Source organism: Dreissena polymorpha, chromosome 3 (assembly GCF_020536995.1).
Source record: "Dreissena polymorpha isolate Duluth1 chromosome 3, UMN_Dpol_1.0, whole genome shotgun sequence".
Lineage (NCBI taxonomy): Eukaryota > Metazoa > Mollusca > Bivalvia > Myida > Dreissenidae > Dreissena > Dreissena polymorpha.
Window position 1 is genome coordinate 42724565 of NC_068357.1, and position 16927 is coordinate 42741491.

Below are 16927 nucleotides of genomic sequence, written 5' to 3' on the forward strand. Positions count from 1 at the left end.
TTTATTACAAGACTGATTTAAAGGGACCTTTCACAGAATTTGGCATGTATTCAAGTTTATCAGTAAATGCTTTATATTGATAAATGTAAACATTGGATCTAAAAAGCTCCATTAAAAAACAAGGATACAATTAATTAAAAAAAAGAAAAAGTTACCCTCAACACGGCTCGAACCACTGACCCCGGTAGCAAAAGTTTAACGCTTAAAAAGCCTAAGACCACTCAGCCATCCCGGCTCATATAGAATATGATGTATTTTATACTTTATATAAGCAATCCTCGTAGTTTCACAAAATATAACGACAGCAACAGAACGCTCCAAAGTATTTAATCGTTTCGCGTTGCAACGCTTTATAATTTTCAGGTTTTTAAATCATCAAAAGATGCATATAATGGATATTTTTGGAGCATAATAAATGTTATGAATTACTATTTCCTCGAAAATATCATAACAACAATGAATCTGATTTGCGAATCTGAAACAATTTTTTTTGCAGTTTGGTCAATTTACCAAACCGGAAAGGCCCCTTTAACATTATGAACCGTGAGTAAACGACAACGCATGTCACTTCTCGGCGAATAACAAACATCGACAAAAACATTAACTCCTGTTTGAAGCGAAGAATGGTTTCTGTTGAAGTTTAATCAAACTGTAAAATAAAGTCGCGTGATTTATATTTTAGAAATGTCTTTATGTTCATTATTTGGGCCGTGCTCTGTGAAATTGGGTTTAATGCATGTGCGTTAAGTGTGGTCCCAGATAAGCATGTGAAGTCCGCACAGGCTAATCAGGAACGACACTTTCCGCCTTTATTGTATTTTTAGTTTAAAGATAAAAATCATCTTAGCACTTATCCCGTTTAGGCGAAATGTGTCGTCCCTGATTAGCCTGTGCGGACTGCACAGGCTAATCTGAGAGTACACATTACGCACATGCATTAAACCCCCTTTTCACAGAGCACGGCCCAATGTTGTATTTACGAGCTTGTTATAATTACTTATCGACAATTTTACGTAACATATTTTTTTATTTTATTTACCGACACAATTCATCAACAAAGCCAATTATGTTTTGTCATCCTGTTTGTGACACAATAACCGAATTAAATGATAAATGGGAAACGAAGTGAACCTGATTTGAAAGGAATGAAAACATATAACGTACCGTGAAACATGCAAAACAATTGTCGGTCGTATGATTATGACACTGAAAACTAGAGCGTGGCAAAATGACACAAAATGACAAAAGGGCTCAACAACAAGAATTGAGAAAAGGGGTCCTTAAGTTTAGATGCTTTCCGAACATCCACTTTTGAAGGTAATGATGAAATATTGTGCACACAAATTTAATTATTACATATTTGTTTTATTTTCAAGTTGTATGTATATATGCATTAAAACCTATTGAAAAGTATAACAAGTTATGTCATAAAATGACATTTTCCTGATGAGCCCTTTTGGTAGAATAAAATATATCATGAGAATTATAATTATATGAGCCTAGCTCTGTGGAAAGTGGGTTTAGTGCAGGTGCGTCAAGCGTCGTCCCAGATTAGCCTTTGCAGTCCTCACAGGCTAATCAGGGACGACCATTTCCGCTTAAACTAGACTTTTGCTAAGAAGAGACTTTCTTTAAACGAAAAATATCATACAAGCGGAAAGTGTCGTCCCATGAATAGCCTGTGCGGACTGCACTGGCTAATCTGGGACGACACTTTACGAATATGCATTAAACCCCATTTTCACAGAGCGAGGCGCATATTGACTATGTTGTTGTTTTCTCATCGTATAACTTAATAGCTTGCCTCCAACACTTGATGTACTCAAAATTATTTTTATATAGGCGAACACGCCCCTTTTCAGAAGGCAATACATATATGCTGTTTTGTTTGTAAGTCTGTCCGTACTTTTTGCATGTAGGATTGACGTTAATATACTGAAATATCTTTTCGTCGTTCATGTTCTGATTTCTATCACAGTATTAGTAATTGTCAGCTAATGGCTAATAAGCCATGCCCACTGAATGGCCCAATGAATAAGTAATCTAAGTGTGGTACACTGCATGTCTCTATCATAGCAATGCATTTGAGAAGTGAACTAGAAATAAAGCTATAAAACTAGTCCAAGTTGGTTCTTAATAGAAACATCTCTCCAAAGACTGTACACATTACAGCATGTATCAAATATTGGCATGTCACACACTATCTAGAAATATTGATTAGTCCATATCGACCGAAGTTTTTTACTACTTTGGCCTATATGCTTAGTTTTTATTTAGTTTCCTTATATCTGGATTTCAAGAGCTCACAAACAGACTCTATAAAACAGACGGAACATACGGAATGGATGTCAGCACGGAGAACTCGAAGATCGTGATGAACAGCACACCAACACCAGGGCATAATTCACCATGAACTGCGAGAAGCTAGAAAAGTTACAAACTTCAAGTTCTTGGGAGCAAATCTGTCCAATGATTGTACCAGTACCGCTGAAAACCAAATAAGAATTGCCAAGGCGACCACAGCGATGGCCTGACTGAGCTGGTTGTGGACAAGCAATCAGTTCCATCAGCTTCCCCACCGGAGACAGGCTCTACAAGTCCTTCGTTGTCTCCATCCTACTGTACGGCTGCGAGACATGGATTCTGTTAATATTTTTAGTATAAAAGCAGTTTTCTCTGACCTTCCTTTAAACGTGATACGGGCGGCAGAGTTGCCGTTCCGGTTCAAATTGTGGCGTGCTTTTTACCACCCATTATGCCATTTAGGAACAAATCTTTTCTGTTTTATGTACTTTATGACATTTCATAATAAATGCCCCTTTCAATCATTAATATTGTATTTTTTCTTTCCTTCATGACATACGAGTCCGTCCTGTATATGATCTTTTCATTACCATCTAGAGTATTTTTTATGTCAAAGATGCCTTCTAAATTATAAATTTTCTGTTATGGTAACATAACATGAAATTACTTGTGTTTAAACATATTAAAATTGTTATTGTCCAATCATATTAGGGTATAGGGTCACATGAGCTGTTTTGTTCAATCAAAAAAGATATTGGCGATTGTTGATCGAATTCTTATCAATTTATAACTATTTATCGTGGTTAAAATTAACACCAACCTTAACCCCTTCTCCTCCATATGGTGTGTTGACGCGTGTACTTTCTATATTTGTATGCGTTACTTAAAATAATTTATCATATTTCATTGTTATAGCGCATTTTTTGATAAAGCAATGCGTAGGTGTTTTAATATACCTGTTTTGTATACCTTTTTGGAAAATGTTTTTTTCCGCTCATCATGCCATTCAGGAAAAAAGTGGCAACTTCAAATTCACATTCCTGTTTGTATATAAGTACACGTGTTAATGTATTTCAATAAATGTTGTGGTTGATGTAATACAAATGTAATGGAAATGTAAAGCAAATGTAATACAAATGTGATTACGTCATGTACACCAATTATACTTGTAAGTATAGATTGGAAGTTTTCTTATAAGTGTATCTTCTTTGTGATATACAAATATAATATGTTGGCGTATTTTACCGCTCATTATGGAATTCAGAAAAGAATCTGTTCTAGCTAGTTTTTATACTTTATGGCAATTTATAGCAAATGCCCTTTTAAATTAAACAATATTGTTTGTTCTTTCCGCCACAACCTACGAGTCCGTCCGGTCTATGACTTTTTCATTACCACCTAGGACAATACATAAAAAAAGTGTCTATATCATTTATTATTAGTATTCTTAAAGCGAGTTCATATTCAAACGGAGGGTTTTTTTTGGAGATAAAAGAATGCAAATAAGCAGTCACTTTTAGTGTTCAACAGGGTTTTTAAATTATGTTGTGTTGTCTTATCCCAACTTCAAAGAATAGTTTGTTTGTTTTCCATGAACATTATATGGACCAGAATAGGTAACCTTTGAGCGAAGTAAGACACTCAAGATAATAATTGTTTTCCTGTAGCATGAACTAAATTTTTATGATTTCATTGCTGCGTTGCATTTTTTTTGCTTTAAAAGAGCACCTTGTACTGGTTCATTCTATTTTATATACTGTCCAGTAACTATAAATTCCCACAAATATTGGATGCAATTACAAATATGGGCCGAGCTCTGTGAACAGGGGGGTTAATGCATGCGCATAAAGTGTCATCCCAGATTAGCCTGTGCAGTTTGCACAGGCTAATCAGGGACAACACTTTCCACCTAAACAGGATTTTTGCTTAGAACAGTCTTTTTAACGAAAAATACCATAAAAGCGGAAAGTGTTAACCCTGATTAGTCGGTGCAGATTGCACAGGCTAATCTGGGACGAAACTTTACGCACATGCATTAAACCCCCTTTTTAAAGAGCTGTTTTTTTATGTCTTTAATGTTTTTATGGAAAACTGCTTCGGAACTTTATGCATTTATAATATGGCATTTGAAGCCAATTGTATATGTTTCATTAGCTCAAACGACCTGTTCAATATCAGATACATTTCAGTCTTTGCATCGTGTCATGCTAAGTTTACATCTGACCACGATCTCCCCGATTAGCCAGAGGCTAAAAAATCGGGGAGCTCTACGATTAAATGGTATACTCCACGTTCTGTTACGCTTCCTTACGAAATCAGCACGTTTTGTTGCTACGATCGAGCCCACGATTTGCATCACGTTCTGTTACGCTTTATTGCGATCAACACGATTGGCTTCCACGCTCCACCACGTTCCGTTACGTCCTGTTAAGATCTCCCACGACAAAACCGCTTTGTTGCGATCTCCTGCGATTTGACCTACGATTTGAGATTAGAAAATGAATCGGGGCAATCGTGGTAAAATTTAAGTTTGATTTAAAATCTGTCCCGATGCCCACGATGTCCCCGATTCAACCACGTTCCGTTACGCTCCCCCACGATCACCCCGATTCGACTCCACGCTCTGTTACGTTCGCCACGATGCTCTGGAATCGGGGACATCGTGGTAATCGTGGCCAGATGTAAACCTAGCATTATGGGAGATCTTAACTGGACGTAACGGAACGTGGTGGAGCGTGGAAGCCAATCGTGTTGATCGCAACAAAGCGTAACAGAACCTGATGCAAATCGTGGGCTCGATCGTAGCAACAAAACGTGCTGATTTCGTAAGGAAGCGTAACAGAACGTGGAGTATACCATTTAATCGTAGAGCTCCCCGATTTTTTAGCCACTAGCTAATCGGGGAGATCGTGGCCAGAGGTAAACTTAGCATTACATAATATCGAACACTGGGTGCAAAAAGGTACCCTATGACATTAACATTAGACGGAACATGGTACCTTTATGCACCAATGGGGCGATATGCTGCTTTTTGATGTCCTCTAGTTCTGTCATTTACAACCGGACTTGTAAGCATCTATGCCTTAGGTGTGTCTCAAAAATGACGTCCGGGTATGTGTATTTACGTATGTCAGTTAGTTTGACGGTCCTAGAGAGATTTTATTAATTTTATTAGAGTTATTTGTTCAGCGCTATCATGTTACATTCACATAATCTAAATACGATTACAGGATGAATAGAAGTATGATGTTTCGCGTTATTTAAGTATTTAACCTACATGTATTACGTATAATGTAGATACAATTATTATAAAATGTAATCGCTGCGTTTATATTTTGTAACTTTTAATTAAAAAAACCCACAACATTTTAATTTTATTTGAAATGATAATACCTGTTATATTAATATCTATATATCATATACGTGCGTACATATGGTTATATGTGTTGTCGCCTTATAATTTAAATACGTATATATTTGTATTTGTATCACACAACCATAGTTCACATCAAACTTCGTAATGGTATTGTACAAATATCAGTTGTCAAAGGTATGTTTACTGTAACTCTGGTACATGAAGTAAAAAATAAAAATGGTATTTCCATGTGAGACGACATGGGTTTTGCAGCATTATCGCATACATGAATCCAGCACATACGTATGATAGTTACATAAGGTTTGATAGTTACATAAGGTTTGGTTACAATATCAGGGTGTATGATCACGTGACTTTGTGGGGTTCACAATTGAACGTTAACGGATGTTAATACACCGGTATGTGCTTTTTTTCCGAATAACTTTAAAACTATTTTTCTTAAAAATTTCAACTAGTGCATAAAAGACAGTTTTTATGCTGCTAATGGCAACGTGAAATACATCAGAATTACTTTATTTAATAAGCCTGTGATCTTGGCCAAAACATCGATAAGTAATGCAATCATATTTACGGTAATGCTGCACGCAACGTGAAATTTTGGCACCGATTTCAGACGTATTCCATGATTTATTATAAAATCTTAAGATGTCGGCACAAAATGTAAGAAAAACTGTCTGATATGCACTTAAATGTTTTGTACATGTATTTCAATAACTTGAGATATTTGCAAAAAGAAAGTTCTTAACGGTGCTTTTATGTTCTGTCCAGCCGTGTGTCAACCCTGCTGATCATGTAACCTAATATACACCTGATGAAGTGGCAGAGATTCTACGGAGTGCTCCATTTAAAGTTGACATTATATACCAGGGTACTTGGCTCTAGAAAGTGCTCTGTCAATGAAGCATGTAATTCTTAAAGGATTGCTTTATACAGAGTCTTGATATCATTGCGATCTGCTACTTTAACTGCGATCGTGTGTATGGTGCAAAGAACTGATGCTGAGGTATCAATATGAATACCTCTCGCATGAATAGTACAGTCGAGACGGGATGCAACAAATAGTTTAGGGGGGGGGGGGGGGGGGAGGGGTACGGAGTGTTCATAATATCTTTGAAGCATGGTTTTCTGAATGTAGCAATATTGCTACTAAGGTGTGACGCAGCTTATGCATGTTTTGTAGGGTTAATAACTGTGAAAAATACATATATGTATAAGTATAAAATAAGTAAGATTGTTTCGTATTAAAAGCATTTTGAAACAACATATACATATAGAATGTAAGTGTTTTATAAACATGTAACATGCATATACAAATTTAAAGACAACCCACGATCTTATCACGGTTATACCGGTAAACTGAAGTTAAAAGCGTATTATGATATCAAATTATAAGCGTAAATAAACGGTTTAACGTTCCAAAAATTATGGATTGGTGTGAATGTCTTCTTGGCAGGGTGTGAAAAGTCATGGTTGCAAACCTTTTCGCAATATCGAGACTTTTAAATGGTAATTTTACGAAGGGGCAAGTCAATACATCCGTAAAATTGCCTGTTTCGATACACCGTTTTTTCGTTAAGTGGTATCAATTTTTAAGTTAGATATACATGGATATCTTATCCACTCTATCCCGTCATTATCGCGTCTCGCCCTTTTTATAGCCACGTGTCTATGTGTCCTTCGTCCACGGTTGTTGCGTCTTTATCACCAACGTGTCCATTATTTACATCGTTTGAAATGGTTTCCTTGATTGATGCATGTCCATTTTGTCGTCTGCTGTCCTGGTCGTCTGTGATACTCTTGCAACACCCCACTCGTCTGCAGCAGCAGCAGTTACACGTCACGAAAATCAGAGCTCGATCATATGGCTCCAAAGACCGACATAGGGGGGGCAGAAATTTCCAGTTTTTCAGTATTTTAGGAAGGGCCGCAGGGCATCTTGTTTGCATGAGCTTGATAAAGAAAACACAGATAATTAGCAGCGCGATGGGTATCATGACGACTGCAAGCGCTATCCAACTCGCGATGGAAAGCCCGAAAATCAAGGCAGGAAATGCCCCAAACGAGAAGAGGAGGTACAAAATGGAACACCATCGGTACTTGGAGGTCCGCAAGCCAAGAAATTTGGCCGCCGCGATAGGCGGTCGGAAGAATGGAAGAGGATAGAATATAACAATGCCGCAAACATTAAAGAACAGGTGGCAGAGGGCGATCTGGACTGCCAAGTGAATTCTGTTCGAATCCTGTGCAAATGCTGCGAGGATTCCTGTGGCAGTGGTTCCGATATTTGAGCCCAACGTGAGCGGGTACATGCGGTCCAGGCTGAGGACCCCCATTCCCACCAAAGGTGTGAGAGACGACGTGAAGATGGAGCTCGACTGAACCAGGACGGTGAGCCCGGCGCCGATAAGGATAGCAACGTATCCGGTAAAGTACTTGAAGTGGCCGGGAAAATCGGCGTTGATGAACTTGCGGAGGACCAGCGCGATCTGGCCCCGGAGCAGGGAGGAGAGCAGCTTGACGATGAGCACGAGGCAGGCGCACAGTAGCACGAGTGAGATGATAAGCAGTATAACGCCCACCGCCGTATCGCTCAGGCGGCTGTCGCCACGGGATGGGTTGGTCGCGTACTCGAACATGAAACCTGGAACGTTATTTAACGTATGCCATATTATTTTTTTTTAATCGCTCGGGGTAATACATCGGCCGGGGTACTTGGCCAAGATATTATGCCCACATATCACAAGGTGTCATAATAATCCGATTTAACTCTTTAAGTTTATGAACTATCGTCATGGCGGTAGCTCGCCGCAGTAAATCCTATATTTGTTTATCGAACGTATACAAGTAAACAAATCTATGGACAAGTAAATTTAAAATGTCTTAGCAATTTTACTAACGTACATAGATTATGCTCATAACTGTGACGGCTAGAAATGCCATTTGTAATTCCATCCGTACTGGTAGATAACAAAACTATCAACATATATGAGCCATGCTTTGTGAAAAATGGGTTTAATGCATGTGCGTAAAGTGCAATCCAAGATTAGCCTGTGCAGTCCGCACAAGCTTATCGGAGACGACACTTTCCTCTTGTATTATATTATTCGTGTACAGAGAGACTCTTCTTAGCAAAAATTCAGATTAGGCGGAAAGTGTCGTCCTTGATTAGTCTGTGCGGACTGCACAGGCTAATCTGGAACAACACTTTACGCACATTAATTAAGCCCCCTTTTCACAGAACACGGCTTATATTCATACAACATACATTTATCGCACTTGTGCAGGATGATGGACTTGTTCGTGACGTCATTTCCTTGTGCAATGTCGTTGATCACCTTTTTGTCAATCTGAAACAACACATTGTAAAGTGTCCCACACCAGTCTCACCGGTTACGTTAACGGTATCTTTTTTAACAAATGCTAAAGTGATTGATAAGAACATTAACAATACCTTATTATTACATTCTGTCTTATTATACTTTGTATTTGCAATAAAAAATCGTGTATTACCGATAATTAGTTACTCACTTTAAATGGGAGACTTGTTTGCAGCTAATGTTTTAAGCAAATAATTACACGATTCTACAAGACGACTGATCGTCTAACGAATGCACGATTTTATTGAAAATGTTTTCAATTGTGTACGCTGGTTTGGTGTTTTTCTCCGGCTGGCGAGGGATGCGCCCTTACTTGCGCCTTACCTGGATAATGAGCTTGGTGAATGGGTCCGTTATGACCTTTAGGTAGTTCCGGTCTTGCGTTTTGTCCTGCTCGGGGGCCATGGCGACCACCAGCTTCCCGCTCATCCACTCCAGCCAGCCTGGTAGGAACCATTATATATATCAACCTCAGAGATATATCTTTTTCCGAGCTTAGCTCTACCACCCCCACCCCAATCTAGAGCCACCACACAGCACGTGATGATGGTCGGGTTAAATAGTATGGGTTTGATTCGATTTAAAGTCATAACCATTTTTTTGGAAGTTTCGCTTTATCCTATGTATACACAGTTCAATAATGTAGAAAATAACACTAGTTTGCATATGCATATACAAAAAAAGTAAATCTTAAAAATATATCCAGATCTAGACGGTTTTAAATTGTGAATGCATTCTCTGCTGTTCAACCCTAAGAGGTGGTAGCACTGCGAGCTTTGGGCAGATATATGTTCCCCGTGGCTAAAAGAATCATGTCCGAACATTTCGACAAACCATTTAATTGCAGCACGACGTAATTTGAATGTATCTCACCTTGTCCCGCGGCTGCCTTCACGATGACTTCTACCGGAAGCAGTACGAGAACAGTCATCCAGTTGAACATGTCGTGGACAGTAGCACCAGCGAACGCTCTCCTGAAGTCCGCTTTGTTAGTGATCTGCCCCATGGCGACGATTGTGTTAGTGACAGACGTCCCGATATTGGCGCCCATCACAATTGGAATTGCTTGCGAAACTGTCAGAACTGGAACAATCCATATTGTTTTTGCACAAGTAGACATCTTCGCAAGTGGTTTCGACTAACTAACACTGACTTTGTAACACTCAGAAATTTTCTTGAGTTTAAATCTTGTTCATTAGATGCAAGCGTGGTTATAATAGATATGTAATAAATAAATATGAGCCGTGCTCTGTGAAAAAGGGGTCAAATGCATATGCGTAATGTGTCCTCCAGGGACGACACTTTCCGCCTAAACAGGATTTTTGCTAAGAAGGAACTTTCTTGAAACGAAAAATATTATAAAAGAGGAAAGTGACGTCCCTGATTAGCTTGTGCGCACTGCACATGCTAATCTGGGACGACACTTTACGCACACGCATTAATCCCCTTTTTCACAGAGCGCGGCCCATAAATATCGTACGTTCGCCGCTGCCGACCATGCTGACGATGATGGAGGTGGTGGTGGAGGAGCTCTGAAGTAGCACCGTGGCCAGCACGCCTATCATCAGGCCCGCCACGGGGTTCGCCAGGATCTCGTTGTTGGCGAATGCCTTTCCAGCTACCTTGCCTGCATTATTTTGCATAAACAAGTGTTACATGTAACGCGACACTGCAACAATAACAACAAAATGAACGAAATGGACAACAAAACGCGACAACATCAGAAGCAGCAACAAAACGAACAATAAAAACGCACGTTCATACGAACACGCACGCACACACATACATTTTATGTACAAAAGATACATGCGCGTTTCAATATTCTGTAAACAATCTGCGCATCAATCAGTCTGTGCAAATTTCATACTTTTTGCTTGTGAAGTGCTGCGTAAAAAAGTTATGGACGTTCAGTTTATCTGTGCGCTTTCTCCGATTATCTGTAATTACATACATGAAAGTGACCAACTATGTGGCCCCTCCCTTAATCACCAGCTCGCACCGACCTCCAAGCAGCTGAAAGGCGTCGCCGAGGAAGCTGAGAGAGCACACGAAGATGTAGAGGCCGCCCAGGAGCAGGAGAATCTTAAGGATGTAGTGCAGAAGCACGCGCCGGAGCTTGCCGCACACCGTCAGCTCTATAATACGTAACAAGCAGGTACATGAACAGGTCTCGCCTACCGGTTTACGTTGTTACGAATATATATCTTTAAAGTAGATCATCAAGTTATCATCGCTATTCATGGATATCGAATGCCGAACCGATGACAATATGCTAATACCAGTCATTAATAATTACACGTAAAACACCAGGATGTACGCTGTAGCCATAATGGCTGAGGTTGAACAATATATGTAAGTATTAATATAAACTTATTAACAAATGATAGTTTTAAAGTCGCTTATACCAGTGGACATTTTACTTAAACTTTGCGGTTTCAAATACTCATCACGGAAATGATGCTGTTGCTTAATTTTAATTGCTGCATGTGAACCGTGTGCCACTCACCGGACCAAGGCGTGTAGTCGACACGGAGTTCCGGAAGCGCGAACGGGTCCTCTTCCTCCTCACTGACTGCTACAGCCGCCGACCTCTCCTGAACACACGTGGCAAAGACATGTGAGGAACACATCCTACTAGTTTTTTTAACACAGTGTCTGGTCTTATACACTGACCGTCTGTTATGATGACACATGTGGACATGCGCCTATGATGAGACTACAATGTAATTGCAAACCACAATAAAGCAGATGGAATATCAAGCCCTATATAACGTGTAAGAATAAAGCAGACGGAACATCAATCCATATCTAACATGAAACAATGAAACAGGCGGAACACCAAGCCCTATTTAACGTGTAGCAATGAAGCGGGCGGGATATCAAGCCCTAACTAATGTGTAACAACGAAACAGACGGAATATCAAGCCCTATCTAACATGTCACAATAAATTATAGGAAATATCGAGCCTTATCTAACGTGTAACAATGAAGCAGACGGAATATTAAACCCTACTTAACATGTAAGAATGAAGCAGGCTGAACATCAAGCCCAATCTTACATTAAAATCAACGCGGAATATCAAGCCCAATCTAACGTGTTACAATGAATCAGGCGGAGTATGAAGCCCTATCTAACGTGTTACAATGAAGCAGGCGGTATATCAAGCCCTATATAACGTGTAACAATGAAGCAGGCTGAACATCAAGCACCAATCTAACATGTAAAAACGAAGCATGCGGAATATCAAGCCCTATCTAACATGTTACAATGAAGCAGGCGGAGTATGAAGCCCTATCTAACGTGTTACAATGAAGCAGGCGAAATATGAAGCCCTTTATAACGTGTAACTAGGAAGCAGGTGAAATATGAAGCCCTTTATAACGTGTTACAAGGAAGCAAACGTAGTATGAAGCCCTTTATAACGTGTTACAAGGAAGCAGGCTAAATTTGAAGCCCTTTATAACGTGTAACAAGTTACTAACAACAAAGCACGCGAAATATCAAGCCCTATATATCATGTAAGAATGAAGCAGGCGGAATATGAAGCCCTATCTAACGTGTAATAATGAAACAGGCGGAGTATGAAGCCCTATCTAACGTGTAAAAGCGAAGCAGGCGGAATATGAAGCCCTATCTAACATGTAAAAACAAAGTAGGCGGAGTATGAAGCCCTATCTAACATATAAAAACGAATAAGGCGGAGTATGAAGCCCTATTTAACATGTAAAAACAAGTAGGCGGAGTATGAAGCCCTATCTAACGTGTAAAAACGAAGCAGGCGGAGTATGAAGCCCTATCTAACATGTAAAAACAAAGCAGGCGATGTATGAAGGCCTATCTAACGTGTAACAATTAAGCAGGCGGATTATGAAGCCCTATCTAACGTGTTACAATGAAGCAGGCGGAGTATGAAGCCCTATCTAACGTGTTATGATGAAGCAGGCGGAGTATGAAGCCTTATCTAACGTGTAATAATCAAGCAGGTGGAGTATGAAGCCCTATCTAACATGTAAAAACGAGGCAGGCGGAGTATGAAGCCCTATATAACATGTAAAAACGAAGAAGGCGGAGTATGAAGCCCTATCTAACGTATATAAACGAAGCAGGCGGAGTATGAACCATATCAAACATGTAAAAACGAAGCAGTCGATGTATGAAGCCCTATCTAACGTGTAAAAATTAAGCAGGCGGAGTATGAAGCCCTATCTAACGTGTTACAATGAAGCAGGCGGAGTATGAAGCCCTGTCTAACGTGTTAAAAGGAAGCAGGCGAAAAATGAAGCCCTTTATAACGTGTAACAAGGAAGCAGGTGAAATATGAAGCTCTTTATAACGTGTTACAAGGAAGCAGGCGAAATATGAAGCCCTTTATAACGTGTTACAAGGAAGCAGGCGAAATATGAAGCCCTTAATAACGTGAAACAAGGAAGCAGGCGAAATATGAAGCCCTTTATAACGTGTAACAAGTTACTAACAACATAGGGCGCGAAAGATCAAGCCCTATACATCATGTAAGAATGAAGCAGTCGGAATATCAAGCCAATTCTTACGTGTAACAACGAAGCAGGCAAAATATTAAGTCCTATCTAACATGTTACAAGGAAGAAGACTAAATATCAAGCCTTTTCCAACATGTAAAAGGGAAGCAGGCGGAATATCAAGCCCTTTCTAACATGCAACAAGGAAGCAGGCGTAATATCAAGTCCATTGTAACACGTAATAATTAGGCAGGCGGACCATCAAGCCCTATCTGACATGTAACAAGGAAGAAGACGTAATATCAAGCCCTATCTAACATGTTACAATGAAGCAGACGGAATATCAAGCTCTATTTAACATGTAATAAGCAATTAGGCGGAATACCAAGCACTATCATACAAGCAACACGGAAGCAGGCGGAATATCAAGCCCTTTCTAACGTGTTACAATGAAGCAGGCAGAATATTAAGCCCTATCGAACGTGTAACAAGAAAGCAGGTGGACTATCAAGCCATATCTAACATGCAGCAAGGACGCAGGCAGAATATCATCTGCTATCTAACATGAAACAAGGAAGCAAGTGGAATATCAAGCTCTTTCTAACATTCAACAAGCAAGCAGGTGGAATATCAATCCCTTTCTAACGTGTAAGAAGCTAGCAGGCGGAAAATCAAACCCTATCAAACGTGTAACAATGAAACAGGCTGATTATCAAGCCCGATCTAACATGTAACAATAAAGCAGGGGAATATCTAGGAATAGCAAGTCCTATTTAACGTTTAACAAGGAATTAAATTAAATATAAAGCCTTATCTAACGTGTAACAATTAAGCATTCGGAATAAAAAGCCTTATCTAACGTGTAACAATGAAATAGGCGGATTATCAACCCTTATCTAACGTGTTACAAGTAAACAGACGGAATAACAAGCTCTATCTAACCTGTAACAAGGCAGCACACGGAGAATCAAGCCCTATCTTACACGTAACAATAAAGCTTTCGGAATATCAAGCCTTATCTAACATGTTACAACGAAGCAGGCTGAATATCAATCCCTATTTAACATGTAACAATGAGTCAGGCGGAATATCAAACCATTTTTTACGTGTAAGAATGAAGCAGGCGGAATATCAAGCCCTATGTAACATGTAACATTACATCAGACGGAATATCAAGCCCTATCTAACGTGACCCAATAAAGCAGGCGGAAATTCAAGCTATATTTAACATGTAAGAATGAAGCAGGCGGAATGTCAAACCCTATATAACATGTACCATTACATCAGACAGAATATCAAGCCCTATATAACATGTAACAATGAAGCGGGCGGAATATCAAGCCCTATTTAACAATAGTGACAATAATTAATAATCTATCTTGATGAAACCTTGTCACGATGTTTGTCTATACAATATCTATGTCGAGGTCGAAGCTGGTTCACGTGCTTTCAAAACAAGGACATCAGTGTAAATCTTAGTCAAATTAATTTCCTTCTCTTATCTTAATGAAACTTGGTCGCAATAGGTTCCAGGTCTTAGAACAATCTTGTTACCGCTCTAGAGGCCACATTCATGACACGCTTAGTGAAATTTGATAAGAATGTTTATCTTGACCATTTAAATTGTAAGTTTGATTCTTGAACACATGCGTGTAGAAACTATGTCACCTCGATAAATCCTTGAAAGTATTCCTGACCACTCTCGGGGCAACATTTATGACTTAAGCTCGATTAAACTTGGAAGTAGGGAATGTCCGTCCAAAAACTTGGTCACCAGGTATAATCGTAGAAATTGCTGACCCTCTACAGCACAGGTAGTTAGTGTGTGGCCATGATATTAATAAGTAAAAAATTCATTTTTAATGAGAAATAGTGAAATTATAACGAAAACTCAACTTCTCTGAAAAATACAATTTCGATCAAGTGCTCTACAGGCAACATATATGATTCAGTCTTGATGAACTTCGAAGGCACATCATGGTCGTCTCGTTTATGCATATGTGCACGTTTCATTAAAATTAATTTCAGATCAAACATAAGTTCACCGATTCAACTGCATAAATTACCATTTTAAATTAAAATGAAATGACATGTTCTAAATTTTTATGTTTTTGAAATCAAATACATCCGGCTTTGTGAGTTGCACCATCAACCAAATATAGATAAATCCACTAGATTAAGCAAGTAGACGCACATATGTAAATATTTCGCTCGATGCATCACTGTCAGTCGTAATTGCGTAGTTATGCGTGTCTACAGCTCTAGTGATTCGTTTGGACGCGCATTTTCCTGACATTTTGCATGTTCGTGTATTTGCATACATTTGTCGTTGGACCACTGCGTCTGGATAAAACAAGACCACAAAGTCAGACGTAGTGTATTCAATACACTTAAGTTTACGAAATTTCAACTTCTATTAAATACTTGATACATCCAATTTTCACAGATGAATAATCTTTATTTGTAGATGAGCTTATAGAAAGGAATTTTGCTGCAAGAGTTTCGGCAGAAGTCTAACTCTTCTTCTGTTTATCCAGTATTTAATATACAGCCTAATCTTTGTGTGTCTTAAACTCCTATTTAACAACAGGGATTGGACCTTGCCTAAAGTTTGCATGTACATGACCGTGATGTGTAGATAATCTTGAAGAAAGATGTGTTGACTGCGATGAGTTTTAGTATATATATTATTGTCATGTGCCTGCTTTTATCAACGAATGGAATCGTTGAAAGTGCCAAAATTGTTTAACAAGTGTATGACTCTCGCCCCAACTTTCACAATTTAATAACCTTAATATTTAAATGATTAATACGAAGGGACTTTGGATTGCGACTAGTTTAAGCTGATTTATGCTCGTTCAGAATATATAGTGGCTTTGTCTGTATCCAAACACGTGTTGCATGGGCATCAGTGTATGTTACATATTTCTAGTTTGTTTCGTGCTTCGTTTCTGAACTACTATTTCGTTATTGAATTTCTGTTCTTGAAACAATTAACAAGTCAAATATCGACTTTTTTCTCTAAGGGACGGGCGCCTTAATGAATTTTCACACTATTTTTTATCTGAGGCTGTACGCATTTCTGACAGCTTGTACGTTTCGAAACATCAGACTGAAAAATCAGTTGAAATAATCGTCGTGTGATGAACGCCTTGTCATGATTGTGTACTTTGTTTATGTAGATCTCCATTAGGAAATCCAAACTTTTTTACTTTAGTTTCAATGCGATAGATTAAGAAAATCAATATCAAGCGCTAGTTAATTATCTAAACATCAGTTTCCATGCATGTAATTCTAAGCTGTTTGTTCATTGTTAGTACTTCCTTACCCCCAAACGAATTTTATGAACCGGTGACTATATTGTTATATGTTAGTTACTATAAAACTTGTA

At 38.9% G+C, this 16927-nt stretch overlaps 1 protein-coding gene across 1 annotated transcript; it reads right to left on the minus strand.

The window, feature by feature from the left end:
* Positions 1-6760: 6760 nt before the first annotated feature.
* On the minus strand, positions 6761-11687 carry LOC127872170 (sodium-dependent phosphate transport protein 2B-like). The gene is made up of 7 exons (XM_052415503.1): positions 11564-11687; positions 11061-11192; positions 10538-10684; positions 9931-10140; positions 9382-9500; positions 8946-9027; positions 6761-8321 (listed from the first exon to the last, which is right to left on the minus strand). The coding sequence occupies exons 1-7, from the start codon at positions 11685-11687 to the stop codon at positions 7333-7335; spliced, it is 1803 nt and encodes a 600-aa protein (XP_052271463.1). The 3' UTR covers positions 6761-7332.
* Positions 11688-16927: the final 5240 nt, after the last annotated feature.